The 19432-nt window shown below is 41.9% G+C and overlaps 1 protein-coding gene across 4 annotated transcripts in view; it reads right to left on the reverse strand.

The window, feature by feature from the left end:
* Nucleotides 1–233: 233 nt before the first annotated feature.
* The window catches only part of RAB11FIP4 (RAB11 family interacting protein 4), a 219313-nt gene continuing 200114 nt past the window's right edge, over nucleotides 234–19432 (reverse strand). For all 4 annotated transcript variants that reach the window (XM_081317968.1, XM_081317969.1, XM_081317971.1 and 1 more), the window contains 9 exons: nucleotides 19025–19060; nucleotides 15206–15305; nucleotides 13760–13863; nucleotides 12394–12534; nucleotides 11318–11399; nucleotides 7943–8080; nucleotides 5775–5930; nucleotides 4917–5060; nucleotides 234–2608 (listed from right to left, as the gene is read on the reverse strand). In XM_081317968.1, the coding sequence (XP_081174094.1) occupies nucleotides 2492–2608; nucleotides 4917–5060; nucleotides 5775–5930; nucleotides 7943–8080; nucleotides 11318–11399; nucleotides 12394–12534; nucleotides 13760–13863; nucleotides 15206–15305; nucleotides 19025–19060 (1018 nt within the window). In that variant the 3' untranslated portion in view covers nucleotides 234–2491. The remainder of the gene's footprint in view (nucleotides 2609–4916; nucleotides 5061–5774; nucleotides 5931–7942; nucleotides 8081–11317; nucleotides 11400–12393; nucleotides 12535–13759; nucleotides 13864–15205; nucleotides 15306–19024; nucleotides 19061–19432) is intronic.

Raw genomic sequence — 19432 nt, forward strand, 5'->3', positions numbered from 1 at the left:
ATGACTTGACTACCTAAAAAGAAGGAAGTAATACAATGGATTCAGTTTCATTTGCATCAAAGGCAGAAGGTCAAAAGCAAAGGAGGTATGAGAAGCAGCTTAGACGTGGAGTAAAAGTAATGGCTGGCGCTGGCAAATATCACCGTGTATTATTAGCTCTCTTGCTACTTATTAGAAAACACAGCCAATAAACAGAAGGCTATTTCCCCCCCTCCCCGGTTTTCCCTTTGAGATTTATACGTGCAGAAACGTAACACTTGTTTGAATGTGAAATACTGAAGCACAACATAATTTTACAATTTATATACCATCATGATACACAATTTGGAAATGCGTAGAATCTTAAAACTGATAAAATTAACATCAGATTCAATCTTTTGATTTATTCTTTGCAGAGACTCTCAAATTAATTATGCAAACTTTACTCAGGACACTGCAAGGGGAAAAAGAAGACAGCTTGATTTGAAAGTGGAAATGTGGTTACGGAAGAAAACCATACATATGAACCAATAGAGCTTTTTATCTATTATACAGAGCATGCAGTTCCCTTTCACATGTGATGGGAAAGGCAATCTGGGGCTTCTAAGATATTTTTAGACTACAGATCACATCATACTTGGACACCACCTATACTGAACAGGGCTTATGGAACTATTACGCAGATATCCAGGGAGGATATCCTGTGCCTACCTTTGGTGTGGGAAGACGATGAAGCCTGCACACAGGTCATTATAGAATAACACACTGTTCTTTTCTCACATGCATGTGACTGCACATATCCATGCATCTGAATTGTTACTTGCAATGCATATGAAGGCCTTTGTTCTGTTGTTTTTTAAATCAAAACACATCTCAGACAGGAATGGAGAAATCTTTTAACTGAAAAAACAAAACTCATTTTCACCATGGTCCCTGCACAAGTCATCACTTAACTTTACAGATTTCCTTAGAGCGTGCCTGGGTGGTGATATACAAATCATGAGGATTTGCTCTGAAAACGAATGAATGCTTATGTTACAAAAGGAAAAATGAAAAGAAAAAGGGGGAGGAGGAGGAAGTGGTGGTGGTGACAGTGATAATAGCAAGGGCATGAAAACATGAAGAGCCTGACTCAATCTGAGAATATTTATTGATGGCACAAAGTGAGGTGAATATTTTCCTGTAATTGCAGGAAGCTGTGATGCTTGATAAACAATCATTTCTGGCTTTTCTGCGCTAATCACCCCCAGTGAAGGAGGCAAAACTTTCTAGTGAAACTCCAAAATTGCATCAAATAAATATTAACATGTATAAATAAACAACTTTTCCCTAAACCTATAAAAGAACCATTTAAAATGTTGCCTTGTCTGTAAAAACAGGGTCACTTTTACGCACGAGTGCCTAAAAAACCAAAAATCTTTCTCCGCTTCTTAACTGCTTTCCTTAGCAGAGGGTGCTTTTGCAAATGCTGACATGAAGCAATATAAAACAAAATGATTTAAAAATGATTGGTTTCTATTTGTGACGGTGACAGCACCAAGTTCTTATCAATGAACAAATAGCTCTTTGCAACCACCACTTTTTAATGCTGTTGAAGCTGAAACAGGGCTGGGAGTGTTTTGTAGCCCTGAAGCATCCCACATTTATGACCCCCCCCCCCAGCTCTCCCACCACTAAGTCCTTGGTGATCTTGCAATAAAACCCAAAGTCTGAAAATGCACCTCATGAATAGTCTGGTAAGTTCAATAAAATATGGAACCCCGGGACCCATTGTTTTCTTGGGCAACCCAGATTCCCCTGGAATACAACAGACTGGTCACCATCCCAAAGGATTTATAGCCACTTGGGTTCAAGACTTAGAAACTGCTTTCTAATTAAAACAGTCCAGGTTCAAACAGAAACTTGTAAAGATTCCGGAATACCCGCTTTGCATCATACATACATTCCCATCCGAGGACTTCAGAAGCATTAACTCAGGCCAAGTTAAAACAACACAGCCAGCACCAGTGAGAATTCAACCTGATAATACAAGATATTTCTGAGATGACAGGGAGGCAATTCGTAAGACATAGACACCCCGTATTGTTTGTACGCTAGCAAAAGGCCTGGCACAAGTTAATTTCCATCATGTTTTATCTTTTCATCTAGAGGTAGTATCATTTTTTTTTCTGTCCAGTATCTAAAACAGTGCAAATCCAGTTTTGTGGTTTTTCATTATAATCCCTAGCATCCCCACAGAGAAAGGGCATGAAAAATGGATCGATGCAAATTATGAGTCACAAAATATATCAAGCTCATATAAACAGGCCCTGTGTATCCACACAAGTTTTTTTTCTATTTATATATATATATATAATATATATGTGTGTGCGTGTTTGTGTGTGTTTTGTGTGTTGTGTGTTTTGAGAGAGTTATATATATGTATATATTTATAAGTTCATATATAGTAGCAAATAGAGACACTTGAATCTAAAGGCATCCTATCTGCCCACCTCCCTTCCCACCCCAATCTTCAATTTTTTATTTCCAGGATGGATGGATTGTGGTCTAGGATTGCCAGGATGATCTTGTCCATGTATTGGCGCAATCGGTAGTTGATCTCTTCCTGTTCTTTGAGGGCTTCCATGAGCTGAAATGAAAAAGAACTAGATTAAGAAGTACTCTGAGGTCACTACTATTCTGAGATCCTCTGTGTCCATTTTACTAGAGGGCTCCTGAATTTCAAAAGTTTTTTTTCAATGTATCTTTCTTTCTAGATCATTCTAATGGTGATTCATTTAGATGGATGGAAGAAAGCTGGCTATTTCCTCACCTTCATTCTACAAATTGTTGAAGCCATAATGAATTCAACACCATGCTTTCGAGCAGAAGCATCACCCCGTCCTTGTGCCTCAGTTAATTTATGCTCTTTTAGGCAGAAACTCATTGGAAGCCACTGAGAAGCAATTTATGCTTTGGTATGAATCTCAATTCTTGAGCATGTAAGATGGAGACAGACTCAGTCATCTATCTTTTCGGAGGGGAAAACCCCGTAATGTCATCTAGATCTTTTGGATAAATCCTATAATTTGGCCACTGACCTTGAGCTATTAGGGGTTAGTGCACACATTTATTTATTCAGGTAAAAATTGTGGCTAGGAAGGCCTTTGCCTTGTGTGCCAGTTGCATCCATACCTAGATCAGCATATCCTGCTTATAGTCATTCTTGCCCTGGTCATTTCCAGATTGAACTATAGGTAGTTCTCGACTTACAACCACAATTGAGCCCCAGATTTCTGTTGTTAAGTGAATTTTGCCCCATTTTACGACCTTTCTCGCCACAGTTGTTAAGTGAATCATTGCAGTTGTTTACTTAGTAACATGGTTGTTAAGTAAATCTGGCTTCCCTATTGACTGCTTGTCAGAAGGTCACAAAAGGTGATCACATGACACACACACCCCGGGGACACTGCAACCGTGATAAATATGAGTCAGTTGTCAAGCATCTGAATTTTGATCATGTGACCATGGGGATGCTGCAACCGTTGGTTCAGAATGCAGGGGCACAGCAGCTATGTGCATTCCCAGAGCAACACATATCACACCTCTGCTCCACAAGCTGCATTGGTTACCATGAGCTTATCAACACTCTCAACCTGGGCTCTGCTCCTCCCCAGGACCTTATCTGTAATCCCAGCTCAGCACACTGAGTAACAACTAAGGCGGAGTTAAATTAAGTCTGAATCATGCCAAGGATCACTCACTTCTTTTAAAATGAGAGACTTACATTCGCTAACATTACTTTCCATACTCCCAGAATAGCTAAGGCAAACACAATTTATGCTCTGTAAATACACAGTTGCCCAGTTACATCTCCAAACTACAGTATTTGGTAACAAACCTCATAACCTTTGCTCAAGATTTACTTGCATAACAAAATCTGAAGAAGAGACTTTTTTTAAACAAAGTCCTCTGGAATAAGTTCCTGAATGTGTGACAGGGTTGTTACACAAAGGACAGAAAGGTAAATCGAAATGCTGTGAGCTGAATCAATTCAGACTGGAGATGAAATACTGAAAAAAGAGGAGACAAATGGAAGGGAAGGCAGGATAGTAGAACCCATAAGATCTAATTCTAGATTTGTATTTTTGTATCTCTTTGCTGCCATCCAGTGGTCATACAGATTTCTGCAGCCCAGATCTGGTAGCCCTAAGACAGAGATCACTAACCTTTTCATGCTGGCGGCCCAGAGGGAAAGGGAACAGATGGGAAATTTGTATGTGCGCACGCATTTGCACACAAACAGGGCTGTGCACAAATGGGGCCGCATGCACCAGCACGGTGCTAGCAGCCCCATTTGCGCTGGCTCATAGGCGCTAGCCGCCAGCCCCACATGCATGTGCAAATGGGCCACGCAACCCACACGGTGCTAGCGGCTCTGTTTGTGCAGGCACGCAGGCACTAGCCACCACCGCTACTAGCCCTGCGCACATGTGCAAATACGTCTGTGGGCTCTAGCCCAAGTAGGAGTGAGTTGGCCAGCCAGACCACGGCCTGTTGACCAGTAGCCCACGGCCTGTTAGTGGGCCACGGACCATAGGTTGGGGACCCCTGCCCTAAATTTCAGGAAATGCTCCTGAACAATTCCTGAGTAGTGCATGGAAACAATTTTCAATGAAAAATAACTTTAGTTGTAAAGAAGTATGACAGAAGAAAAAGGAAAGAAAATGTCAAGAATTTCAGCCAATTCTGATATCTTAGTGCCTCTGTATGCTGATGTCATCCCAGCTAAACCAAAATAAAACATCCCAAAGCAAATGTGGCACTGCTAAAGCATGGTTTTCAAATGTCATCAGAGTTCCCCACCCAGTTAGGTTTTTGCCAAGTTGATTGCTGAGAGATATTTTGCCAGCCTAGTCATTTAATTAGCTGCAAGCGATTGCTACTGGTCCTTTTACCTCATCCCTGGAGGCAGAGTCAATCTCAGCTGCCAGTGACTGGGCTTTTGTCTGTGTTGCAAAAAGGTTCTTAGCTTCATAAAGGCTGAGGCTAAGGATTTGCCCATTGAGGTCATCATTCTGGTCATGGAGCTTTTGATTCTCCTGTCGAGAGAGGAAGGAAAGAATTAAGTGATTAAGGCACCCGGTTAGAGTGAGTTCTAGTCCTGCTTTAGGCAGGATTTTAAACAGAAAAGGTAAACAAGTTTCCCACATCCAGTCCCATTGCCTTTGCCTAGGCCAGGGGGTAGGCAACCTTGGCTCTTTTTTGACTTGTGGACTTCAACTCCCAGAATTCCTGCCTGAGCCAGTTGCTGGCTCAGGAATTCTGGGAGTTGACGTCCACGAGTCAAAAAAGAGCCAAGGTTGCCTACCCCTGGCCTAGCCCCTCCATGGTTTCAAAGGTGGAATAAAGTGTACCTAAAAAACTTTGCTCTATTGGGCAACAGCAATACACGGTTGCAAGCCCAATAGCTTCACGGCCATGTTGGACAATAAAAATAGAGGAGCTGCAAGCTTACAAGCAGAAAAGAGGTGTGCCCCGATAGAAGCTGCTGAATGACCAACTCCCCACAACCCCAGATAAACTTTATGGTCAGCTCCCATCTATAGTCTTGTGAATGCTAAAATCCACATGCTTCTTATTTAACGGCCTAACCCCTTTGCTAAAAGCTCTGGCAAAAAGGAGGTATTTGTCATTTCAGACCATCCAAAAGCTCAGGGAAGTTGAGAAAACCTTTGGCTTCCTGCCACGTAGCTGCTTTGGAGAGAGGAGGTTCGTTCTGCTCCCTCCTTCTTCTAGCCCCGGCTATACTTCACCTGTTTTAGACGTTTAATTTCGTGTTCCATTTCCACTTCTCTCGTCTTGGCATTGAATTCGCTCAAGCTGGAAGAGCTTCTTCCTCGACCGGGACGCTCACACTCAAGTTTATACAACTGAAGGTGTTCCAGCTCCTTTCTCAGATCCTCAATGAGCTGCAGAAAAAGCAGGGCACAATGAACCATGGCGGCTAGGAACACGACAGGATAATCTGGGGCACAAAGCCAATTCTGGCCCTCTGATTAAAACTAAGATCTAATGTGCGCCAAAGAACATGAAGCATGTAGGTAGGGTGTTCTTGGCTTCAGTGTTGAGATACAGGTAGTCCTCGTCTTACAACAGTTTGCTCAGTGACTGCTCAAAGTTGCAACAGCACCGGAAAAAACTGACTTGACCGTTGTTCACCCTTCTGAGCACTGCACCATTCCCCCCATGGTCACGTGATTAAAATTCAGATACTTGGCGACTGACCCGTATTTATGCAGTGTCCCGGGAGTCAGGTGACCTTCTGTGACAAGCAAAGTCAAAGGGGAAGCCGTATCCACTTCACAATTGTGTTTCTAACTTAACTGCCGCGATTCACTTGACAACTGTGGCAAGAAAGGTCGTAGAATGGGGCAAAACTCCCTTAACAACTGTCTCATTTAGCAACAGAAATTTGGGGCTGAATTGTCGTTGTAAGTCAAGGACTACCTGTACTAGTTATGGCGGTACCTGAACAAAAATTGCCATGGTTGTTCCTATGCTGGCAAGCTTTTGTTCAGGCTATTGAAGTGATTTGGAAAATTCTGTTAGTTCAAAACAGGGCAGCTAGATTCCTTACTGAGGCTAGTTGAGCACCATGGCTCTGGCTGTCAGTCTGCTTCCAGACCTTCTATAATCTATTCCTGTTCACCTTTAAACCCTTAACTGACTTATTGAAGTAGATGTTCTGGCTTTAAGTCATTTAGAGGTTTATAGGTTAACATAATCCAGGTTATCTATCTGGAGCCTGGATCTTCCCCTGAGGCCCATTTTCAGCTTCCTATGTCCAATGAGGCAAGATGAGTGGCTGGTCGGTGGTGGAGTTTGCATTGTGCAGTTTGCTTTAAGAATCTTAACCGTTAGCGGTTTTATACCGTTAAGGTTTTATGGCTATTTTGTCATTATTGTATTTTTACATTTGTTGCCATTGATTTTGCTGCTTCTGATTTTTATCTTATCTGTTGTGTTGTTCTTTACATAAGATTTCATATTTTTATATTGCTTCAGGCAGCTTCTACACAAACTTGTTTTATATTCTTTTTCATCTCTTTATAGTTTTATAGAGGTTGATTTTGTATATGTTTTAACCAATGGTACCTCCTTCCAGGGACATCTGCTGTTGGGCAGTATTAGAAGCATTACCTAATTTTGTCATTACAGGAAAAGACATTACAAGATAAGGCAAGTAAAATTAAGGATGGAAAAACTGAAGGACAGTATTTTACAGTCTCTTTCTAAGCCTAAAGGCTGCCTAAAGAAATGTCATGGCAGAGTGTATACATGAGAAGGCTGCCATATAAGGAACAATTTCAATTTCAGTCGGTTGCAATTTCAGTCAATCCAAGTTTCAACTTTCCAGATTTATCACTATGAAACCACCATGCCATCCTCTGGGAATAATCACTGTAACACAGTGTTTTTCAACCACTGTTCCGCGGCACACTAGTGTGCCGCGAGATGTTGCCTGGTGTGCCGTGGGAAAAATTGAAAAGTAATTATAAAATAATTTCTTTGTGTTTATTTGATTCCTATTCAAGAGAATTACTTTATATATAGTCAATATAGGCACAGAGTTAAATTTTTTAACATTTTCTAATGGTGGAGTGCCTCGTGATTTTTTTCATGAAACAAGTGTGCCTTTGCCCAAAAAAGGTTGAAAAACACTACTGTAACACATCGGGAAGGGATTCAAGGTTTTTAGTAATGCATTTTGGAAAATGGTTGCTAGCCAGCCATTATTCCTAACAACCCCTGCTTCAGTGACACAAAGCAAACCACCCTGCAGTTTTTGAAGCTACATTTTTTCTTTATTTTTTTATTTAATTTTGAAAACACGATTTTGTTTAATCTCAGTGTAAAACGTCAGCCTCGAGAAAGGACCTGGAAGAGGTACCGGTTGTGTGCCACCTGCATAGTTACCAACCTCCTGGGTGGCTTCTCTCTCCTTGTTAAATTCCAGCCTGTTCTGCCTCAGTTTGTCCATCATCCTTTTATACAAATCCATTTCATCCTTCAGCCTCAGACTGGTATCTTCTAATCTGTCAGACATTCGCTGCCTCTCCTGATGAAGGTTGAAAAAGGAGGTTACAAATTGCCAGCAAATCTAATGGTAGTTTTCAGCGTAGAGGAAACTATCATTTCAGGGAGCTGGTGGACGAAATTTGCACAGGCATGTGGAAAACCATCATGACCTGGTCAATGGTAGGTTAGAACCTTTCATGCAAGCAGGTTAATTTTTTCCAATATGGGAAATTTTCTGAAATGTGGGTCTATTCAACTTTAGGTACTTTGAGAAGAGAAACATGTCTAAGCCATGCAATCTGTTGCTCGGCCATCAGATTCTCACTTCTATGTCCTCAGTTCATGGAACAAGTTAGATTGGGATCTGCAGAACAAGACATACTATGGCTGGCCGTTTCCCAAATGTCAACAAGACTGCTACCTTGCCTTTTGTTCTTTAAACTTTACACCTCTTTCTTTCTGAAGATCTTGCCAACTCTGTCCAACCATGACTTTCTTACACTTCTCCTTGTTTTTGCAATTTCATCATTCCCTCAAACCGCCTGAACGTAGTCTTTACTCTTTTCTCTATTCATTCTATGTTCACATAGCACCCTTTCATACTTGATACTACCTCTTATAGTTTTACCACACATTCTTCTTAAGTCAGTCCCAATTCTCAATTCCATACAGAAATGTTTTTACATGTAACCATTTTGGCTTCCTTTGACTGACCTACATTCAACCCTTGCAAGAAAGATCATATATTGCTTACTCTGTTCCAACAGCATTTACACTAACTCTTAGCCCACAAAATCCTACGTTAGCGTAAAAGGTAAAGGTAAAGGTTCCCCCGCACACGCGTACTAATCGTTTCCGACTCTAGGGGTCGGTGCTCATCTCCGTTTCAAAGCTGAAGAGCCAGCGCTTGTCCGAGGACGTCTCCGTGGTCATGTGGCCGGCATGACTGGATGCCAAAGGCGCACGGAATGCTGTTACCTTCCCACCACAGTGGTCCCTATTTTTCTACTTGCATTTTTACGTGCTTTCGAACTGCTAGGTTGGCAGAAGCTGGGACGAGTAACAGGCGCTCACTCTGCTACGCAGCACTCGGGATTCAACCCGCCAAACTGCCGACCTTCTGATCAACAAGCTCAGCGTCCTAACCCACTGAGCCACCGCGTCCCTTATGTTAGTGTAGCAATCTGTAATTAGAGCACCTGTAGCATCAGTTCCTAAGAATATCTAAAACTATAAAAAGTTATCATGGTATGGAATTTGACCCCAGCAAATTCTTTTTCAATGTAACAGCAACACCAGCAGAGTTTAAGTCAGCAATCACAAAGAATACTGGAGAATGTCAGGTTGTTTGGCTTATTGTTCTCTTGTCATAAGGCCAAAAGTCAGGGCTCTTACTTAGATGTTCTAACATCAAGAAAACTCTTTGGGAATTACTGTTCTGTTTTTCTTTGAAGAATACAATATAGCAGCCAATGTGATATAGTGGTTAAAATGTTGGATTGGCATTGAGGAAACCCAGGTTGTAGTCCACCATCAGCCCTAGAAACCTCACAGCATGGCTTTGACCCAAGTACTTTTTTTCAGTCCTATCTACTCTACATTTTATAGGTGGGAGATGGAATAGGAGGAGATAACCTTGAGCGCCTGAAGGAAAAGTGGCATATAAATAAAAAGCCCACCAAGCAACCAACTAATCTTCTTTGTCTTCCCTACTCATTGTTATAGAGTGGTAAAGTCCTACAGGAAAGGAGATTATTTGATATTGTAAACAAATTCTAGTTACAGAACACACATAGCTTTAGACAAACACATTGTATGCATGTTCCCTACTATCAAGTGACTAATCCCTCTTAGCCACAGAGAAATCTAAATCTATCATTTGCTGAACAAAGTACACAAAGCTACCAGACCCCAAATATGGAGCCACATAAACATCTGCCCTGCACAACTAGATCTTCCCCACAGGCACACACGTCACATACCCAGACAAAGCAGTGGTGGATGCTACTTTAATCTCTTTCTGCAACATAGCTTGGTCTTAGAGATATCCTGCCTGTAAATTAGTTCAGCTGGATTCCCAGAGCACAGTAATGCAATAAGAAGATTCCCAAATCCTGTAAGAAATGCCAAACTGTTCCTAATTAGCTCTGAGCCCGGAAGATCCATGTTTCCATATGGCCAATCTCTGTGTTACTTGCAGCCAATTCAAACAAATTAGCAATTTCAGCCTGAGCAGCACAAACTGACCAGACAAAAGATAACAATAGAATATTGTCTTTGGTTCTAGATAATTCCTGGCGGAGTGTGGCTGTGGGTTTGTGGGCTATCGCAATTCCTAAGGGTTGAAAAATTCTGGCTGCCATTTCTGACACCCCTTTTTGTGTATGGTAAGGTTTGTTTTTGCATGGCATTCGGCTGTGTGGTGGGTGGTGGTTTGGGTGCTGTGTGTCGGAATATGAAGTTTTGGGGATAGCCATTACGGAGAAAGACATCAAGCAGCCGTTTTTCTTCTGCTTTTCTTAGTGCTGTGATGTCGCAGTGTGTCCTGGCCCTTCTGAACAGGGCCTGCACACAGCTTCTTGTGTGTGCGGTGGGGTGGTTGCTTGCGAAGCTGAGGATCTGGTCCGTGTGCCTAGGTTTGCGCTAGACGCAGGTAGAATATCTAAGTGCTGCTTCCTCGAGGTATCTCTGATATCCTGTTTGTCTCCTATATTGCTTCTATTCAAAAATTCCTTTCCTGTCATGGGAACATTCCTGGTCTTCTGGTCAAACATGTCAAAGGATCGGCTCCACTGACAGAAGCCCTGCTCAGGTAACATCATTTTTTTAAAACATCCAAGATTGAAGCCACATACATTTTAAAAGCCCAGAGCTCAACTAAACAACTCTGCCTCATTTTATTATTCTTGACTTACCCTATCAGTGTAGAAGGACTAAAGCAGGGGTCCCCAACCTTGGCAACTTTAAGACTTGTGGACTTCAATTCCCAGAATTCCCCAGCCAGCATGGCTGGCTGGGGAATTCTGGGAGTTGAAGTCCACAGGGCCTAAAAGTTGCCAAGGTTGGGGGACCCCTGTACTAAAGGGCAAGATTTTATACTGTTTTGTACACATTTTGCTTCCACTGTCTGATCACAGCAGTACCACTGTTCTGGAATGCTATGCCTTGATCTACAAGCCAGTCCACCCAGGGAATCAAAAATTAAGCTGGCTAGGCTGAGACGACAGGCTGGCTTGGAATAAGGGGATATAGAGCAAGCATTTGCAAACTCTGTTACCTCATCCAGTTTCTCAGTTTGCGATTTCAGTCGTAGGACAGTGGTTTTGAGCTCACTGTTTTCCTCTTCCAGCTGCTGAACCCTGAAGGCAAGGCAGAAGTTTGGTAATCGATTGTCTAGATTAGAAGCACAGCTGTTTATCTGCTCTGCTAGGATATGAACTGAATTTGATTCACCAGCGGCAACATAGGAAGTCAGTGGTAAAAGAAACAGCATACCAGTTCTTGAACATCCCCAAGTTTCTTAATAACTGGTGAACTTTTGAAAATTTAATTGTCTCATTTCCCATGTTGCACCAAATAATTGAAGAAATCAGTCTTCTTAAAGGGTAGTTCATGCACCATTTTCCTTGCTCAGGTATACGTTCCCAGCCATCTCCAGAAATATGAGTAACCAGAGGAAATGAACATGAGATATGATACACGGATAGCAAACTGAAAAATCCAATGTGAGGCAGTATCGTTTAGCATTATTCAGACGGATAACATTGGATATAGTTTAAGATTAATGAAATGGGTAGCATCAATAGTGAAATGGGAAACATATAAATTTAATAAATGAATAAAAATGAATGGGGGGCGGTTCTACTCTTCATTCAGCCATAAAATTTACTAGGCAATCTAAAAGCAATCATTCTTACCTCTGCCTGATCTAGAATAAAAAAATAAAAACAAAAAAATAAAAATAAAAACATCCAATTGATGCTACCAATAGGGAGCCTGCAAGATGGCTGCATTACGTGCAGGATGTTGCTCCATTCCCCTGTAGTCATATTTATATTTATGTTGAATTGTTTTAATGTTTTTTAAGACTTGATTGTTTTATTGTGCACCGCACAGAGTCACACTTGTGAAAATGAGCGGCTATGTAAATTTGATAAATAAATTATTGCCTTTGTGTATCTGGACAGGAAGAATGGGCTTCTTAGCCACTGTGTGGGGAAAAAGAGAAACCATGGCAAGTACACAGGTGGAGCCACTCTTAATCCAAAATGGCGGCCGGGGGGGGAATCAAGAAGCATTCCGGCCATTTTGAGACAAAGCCCCCGGAGGTTTAAAACATTACTGGGATGTTACCGTGTGTTCAGCAGCTCAATCTCCGTGCCCTTCTCCTTTTCGTATTTGCTATAGGCTTCTCTGTGCCTCTTAATCTCTTCTTCCAGGTTCTGCTGGGCTGAAGTCTCCTGGTCTTTCAGCAGTTCTTCTAACTCGTGCACTCTGGAGTAATCAAGCCACATAGGTTTCATTCAGTTTGGCAGCAAGGTATTTGAATTAGTCTAGCTATCCACTGGATCGACCTGGTTGTTTGAACAGGCCGGCCTGGACTAAGGGGTTCGGTTTATTTTTAACTATTGATTGTTAGGGCTAAATTAATTTTACTTTTAACTTTTGTACGTTGTATTTTATTGCCCTGTACACCGCCCTGAGTCCTTTGGGAGAAGGGCGGTATAGAAATTCAATAAATAAATAAATAAATAAACCGAGCATTTCCTACAAAGGTTGTTTTCTCTTTATACGGCCTTCTCCAATCTGCTGCCACATATACAGCCCCTGGCTGAGCATTCACAAGACTCCGTTTACTAACATTTCTGCAAATCATGTGTCACGTCCTCCCATTCCCAAGTCTCTGAATGCTTGGTTCTGTCTCTTCTGATGATATCATGACATCACTTGACACCACTTGCGAGGCTCTCTAGGAGGCCCCCAACTCTAAATTGCCCCACTCCAACAATATAAAATATTGACCAGACGTGATGTTTTGACAGATGAAACGGCCGACTACATTTAGAAAATACCCTTCTCTTCCTTGGATGGAAAAATAAAAATATTGCTTCTCTTGTTCACCACAATGTATATTCACACTAGCCTTTATTAAGAGTACCTTGCTCTGTAAATCCAGAGAGGCAAAGAAAACATTACCGAAGGAGACTTTCTCACCAGTTTACAGGTAGTCCTTGAGTTACAATAATTTGTTTAATGATCATTCAAAATTACAACAGCAATGAAAAAGTGACTTATGACTGCTTTTCACACTTATGACTGTTGCCACCTCTTCGTGGTCACGTGATCAAAATTTGGATACCTGGCAACGGATTCATATTTATGACAGCTGCAGAATTCATATTTATGACTTTCTGACAAGGAAAGTCAATGGGGAAGCCAGATTCACTTAACAAACATGTTACTAACTTCACAACTGCAGTGATTCACTTAATAACTGTAGCAAAAAAGGTCATAAAATGGACCAAAACCCACTTAACCACTGTCTCACTTAACAATGGAAATTTTGGGCTCCATTGTAATTGTAAGTTGAGGACTACCTGCATAACGTTGTCCTGTTTTCAAGCAATCCCCGTTCAAGCAGATGGGAAATAAAATTAAAACTGAGCTCCCAGTTGCTGCAAACTACCAAAATGCCAGGGTGGGTAGCAGGTTAAATTACCTGTGAACTAGCTGTGTATTCTCCTGCTTCAGTTTGCTCTTCAGGTCACCATTTGTTGCAGTATCATTTTCCAGCTCTGTCACTTTTTTTTCTAAGTAAGTCACCTACAAAAAGGAATAGGATGCAAGTTGGCTGAGCCCTTAAGAAACTAAGTAGAGAATGGTCAAAAATGGATCTCATTCATTCCTTTAGTACCAAACTACCTCTCTAGATAAAACTTTGCATAATTCTTCCATCTTTGATCCAATTAAATTACTTATCAGTTTTCATATAAATTAATTCTAGATTGTACAAGTGCAGGCTTCCAAACTACCAGATGTGCTGCAACTGCAAATCTCAGACTTATTGTATTGATCTAGGTCGGTGATAGCAAACCTTTTGGGCTTAAGTGTGTCAAAAATTAGGAAAATGCCTAACTTGACTCTGCTGGTGTGTCACCCTCACTCCCAAACAAAAGTGAAACAATTCTCTAACACACACACACACACACACCCAATCTAGGCCATCCTGAACAGCAACACCTGGCATCAGCACCAATTTTGTTGCTTCCCTTCAGGCAGTGTTCTCTTTCTGTTGACAGGTTCCTGCAGCCTATCCAAAGCTGCTCCAGGTTGCACAAGGCCTTAGTTCCCAAAGCTACTTTGGAGAATGGTCTTCCTTGATTTCTGCAGCTTTTGAAAACAGTGTGACAGCACCCACTATTTTATGCAATTTTGGGAGCCCGTACAAGAGCACACCCCATTCTCTCTTTTTTATTATTATTATTAAAGTTTTACAAAAACAAAATTTTACAATACATCCCAAAATCCTACCCACCCCAAACCACCCCCCTTCTCCCCCTCTTCCCAGAGCTAAATACAGGGTATAATTATAATAATCATATTCTAGCTAAAGACTATCCATAATATAAAATTAACCAAATTCATAATGTGCTTTAACTCCCCTTTAACATAAATACATATAAAGTACTAACACTAAAATTAATAACAATATCCCTCTAAAATCTACTCATAAGCTAAATGGAACTTTTTAGTCCCATATTTATTCTGAATATAATCTATCCATCTCCTCCAAACTGAAATATATCTTTCTTGTGAATGATCCTTCAAGTAAGCAGAAATCTTAGACATTTCTGCAAGATTTGAACACCCCATTCTCACACAGCCCCTATAACCTCCAAAAATAGCTCAAGAAGAGTGTGTGTTGTCGGATGTTCACTGACATGAAGACCCAGAATGCTGTGGCATATCACCTTTGACATGCATGTCAAAGGTTTGCCATTACTGATCTAAGTCTTTCAGAAGTTGGCAGTACAACCAACTAGAATGAAAAAAGATCTTGAATATACTATATCGGAGTCCTGGTGCCTTCTTTCTTTTTCTTTTGTACATCAACCAGTTCCTCAGGTTTTTTTTTCTTCTTCGTTGAGATGTAGAAACAGCTTACCTTTTCTGTGATATCATTGTCACACGAATCTATGCTGTCTCTGAATAAGTCCTCTGTGCTGCCATTACTACTGCTGAAGTTGCTGTTGTGGAAAAGTTGTCTGTAAAGAGGAGAAAAGATTTCAACACTTTGGAAAGACACCTCTTGGAAAAGAAGCTTCAGAACATGATTTCATTGGGATTTCTGCATTTAGTGGAATGGAGAGAGGTGGTCTGACTGGCCCCTTTCAACTCCGTAATTCAGCGGGGAAGCTGCCAGTGTTGACAAACAACAAGGACAAAACGCCACTAATATCCAGTGCAAATATTTAATATTAAATATTGACTCTAAAGCGACTTTTTAAAATAAGGGCAGTGACATGAACTTGCAGTACAGAAATATCTGCAGTGCTGGAGTGTCCGTCCAAGGGAAACGACTCTTATGTGAGGGACAACCTCTATTTACCCTCACTGTTGTCTCAGTCACAGGAGTTCAAGTCCCTGATATCCTCAATGAGAACCCCCAAAATCCCAGGCCTAAAAACCAATCTGCTGCATTTCCACACCCTTCACAAATTTCCTCAGCTCTTTCTTTAGCCTGAGAATTTTCTTCAGAACTGACTGGCACCTGAAACAGCAGTGCTGCTGCACCATTAATGCATTAATTCATTGTTATTTTTAATTATTTAATTTGTAATGCTAAAAAGTATCCTTTAACACAGAGGTGGGGAACTATGGCTCTTTTATGATTTATGGACAGACTGGCTCAGGAATTCAGGGAGTTGAAGTCCACAAGTCATAAAAGGGCCATAGTTCCCCACCCCTGTTTTAACAGAACAGAATTGGGAGGGACCTTGGAGATCTTCCTAGTCCAACCCTCTACTCAAGCAGGAGACCTTATAACAGTAATGGCAAACCTTTTAGAGACCGAGTGCCCAAACTGCAATCCAAAGCCACTTATTTATCACAAAGTGCCAGGGCTGCATCAGCATAGTGGTGCCCTCAGGGGGAGGGCAGGGAGGCCCCTCTGAGTGCCGTCTCTGGCATGCAAAAACTGGGGGCGCAAAAATGGGCCACTGTGCTGCAAGGTGCAAAAATGGCTGCCGCCACATGGACCACACAAGAACGGAGCCGGGCTATTAAGTATCACGCAGGCACTAGCCCCGCTCCATTTGCCACGCGTACATGCTTGCGGCCCCATGCGCGCATGCATGCATGTAAAATGCTTCCCCTTCCCTTTTCTTCCAGTCCACCAATCGACAGTGGTTGGTGACCTCTGCTCTACCACCTCTACTCAAGCTTACTAGTTGGCTGCTTTGCCTCCTTTGTGGTGGGTGAGGCTCCTGCTCCGGGCAGCGGTGGCGGCCTGATGGACCTGCTTCTGGCAGCGGTGGCATGTGTGCCAACAGAGAGGGCTCTGAATGCCGCCTCTGGCACACGTTCCATAGGTTTGCCACCACTGGCCTATAACATTTCAGACAAATAGTCTCTTCTTAAAAGCCTCCAGTGATGGAGCACCCACAACTTCTGAAGGCAAGCTGTTCCACTGATTGTTCTAACTGTCAGGAAATTTCTTCTTATATCTAGGTTAGTTCTCTCCTTACAAACCATGCAAACAAAGCCCTGAAATTACTTATACACCTGGGCAGTTTTGTGGGTTTGATTTCTATGAAACCAGGATACTGACAGCAAACCTATGGCACATGTGTCAAAACTGACATGCCACAACATTTTGGGTGACACCCCAGCATTTATGCCAGTAATCACCAACCTCCAACAATTATTCTTGAAAGCATGTCTCATTCTCATAATTTTTTTTGGAGGCTGTGGAGGCCATGTGACAATAGGGTGTGCTCTCACTTCGTCTCCAAATCTGCAAGTTGCATGAAAATGAGGCAGGGTTTTGGGAAACTGCAAAGGTCATGGAAGAGCACTCTTATAAGGTGCTTCAAGAATGAAGACCTCAAGTTGGCTGCAGGGGCCTGTCAGCAGAAAGAGACACTGCCCAAAAGTAAGCAGAATGTGACAGATTATGCGGAGCTCTAGGCCGTGGGAGCAATCACACTTGGGGGAATGGCACGAGGCAGCATTGTTGAGTGGCAGTGGCAGTGCTAGGGCTGAAGTTGAGGCCTGGACCTTTACTTCAGACCTAGCCTCAGTGCCGCTCTCAAGTAGTTGCGTGCAGGGTGGCCCAGATGAGAGGTGGAGAAACATAAAGAACTGTTTCTCTTTTGTGTGTGTGTGTGTGTGTGTGTGTGTGTGTGTGTGTGTGTGAGAGAGAGAGAGAGAGAGAGAGACAGACAGACAGACAGACAGACAGACACCCCAGCAGAGACAAGTTAGACAATTTCTTAATTTTTTAACATGCCAAACCTTCATGGAACTAAGCCAGGGGTCTTCAAACCTGACCCTTTTATGACTTGTGGAGTTCAACTCCCAGAATTCCTCAGCCAGCATGCCTGGCTGAGGAATTCTGGGAGTTGAAGTCCACAAGTCATAAAAGGGCCAAGTTTGAAGACCCCTGAACTAAGAGATAGTGAAGAATTGAACTAAGAGATACAGGTAGTCCTTGACTTACAACCTTTAGTGACCATTCAAAGTTACAATGAAAAATATGACTTATGACCATCTTTCACAGTTACAACCTTTGCAACATCCCCATGATCACATGATCAAAATTCAGATGCTTGGCAACTGGTTCATATTTATGACTGTTGCTGTGACCTGGGATCATGTGATCACCTTTTGCAACCTGGTCACAAGCAAAGTCAATGGGGAAGACAGATTCACTTCACAACTTATCAACTACAGTGAACAACTGTGGCAAGAAAGGTTGTAAAATGAGGCAAAACTTGTTTAACCACGGTCTCATTTAACAGAAATGTTGGGCTTAATTGTCATAAATCAAGGACAACCTTTAGTGAAGAATTCAGGATTACACAGAGCCACCACCCCCTCCCAATTGATATATTGTCAGCAGCAATAAATCAGTATCCAAACACTGAGAGTAGGGCTTTATTTGTTTGCATCCTACCTTTATAATTTTTACAAAAAGTGGGAAACATGTCCAATATAACTTCTATTTTCCCCACAACAACCCTGTGAGATGGGTTGGGCTGAGGGAGAGTGACCCAGCTGGCTTTCATGCCTAAGGCGGGTCTTGAACTCACAATCTCCCATTTTCTAGCCTCGTGCCTTAAACACTAGACCAGGGGTAGGCAACCTTGGCTCTTTTATGACTCGTGGACTTCAACTCCCAGAATTCCTGAGCCAGCATGAATTCCCTAGGAATTCTGGGAGTTGAAGTCCACGAGTCATAAAAGAGCCAAGGTTGCCTATCCCTGCACTAGACCAAACTGGCTGTCCCAAGGGGAGGCCTATCCTAGTGCAGCCCCAGTCACTGCATTCTGCCCGCTTTTCACAGTGCTGAGGTATCCTTTACTTTTGTAGTGGAAGAGAAAGAAAACCTTAGCAAATGCAAAATCAAGACAATCGGATCATACCTGACCTGTATAACTATGTTAACTGCTTCTTTAATCACTGAGGATTTTTTTTTCTTTTTTTCCTCAAGCAGAGGATTCTCCCCACCTTGCCAGGCAACATATGATAGAACACAAAAAACTCAATTTGCTTAGCTTCTGCCATTTTAGTTCTGATACAGAAGACTGATGAAGTACCTTGAGACAGAAAAAGATTGTTTTTACCACAGATCAAAAAGTGCCCTGATACAATTGAATTTAGACATTATTCAAACCATATGGCTCTTCCTTCCCCATGCAATTGTCTACAGCTTGCAGCTGTAAAAGATTAGTTTTGATAATAATCTACCCATGTCTCTTACCTGCCAAAAGCTGTACTAGAGATCTTTCGGTTTGGGCTGGAATAATAATAAAAAAAACATAGATGCAGGAGATTTTAATTGCAATACATGTTCTCATTTTAATAATTTTGGAATATAGCTGAGGCATTAAAACATAATAAAACTACAACCTTAAACTTCATACTAGACAGCAAGTCCACATGACTTGGTAGAGAGGCTTCTGAATCAGGTATTGAGGACTGCACCACAGTCATCCGCTCACAGTTAGACCCTCTTTACACCAGGCTAAGCAGCATTTAAAGGACTGAGAGTCATCACTCAGCTTCCAGACCTTATGAAAGGACAAAGGTCACCGGGTGATGCTTTGATAACACATCAGAAGTGATACGACTGACCCTTTTTCGGTTCACTTTTTGATTTTGGAGGAGT

This window comes from Vipera berus (genome assembly GCF_964194415.1).
Source record: "Vipera berus genome assembly, chromosome: 2".
Classification (NCBI taxonomy): domain Eukaryota; kingdom Metazoa; phylum Chordata; class Lepidosauria; order Squamata; family Viperidae; genus Vipera; species Vipera berus.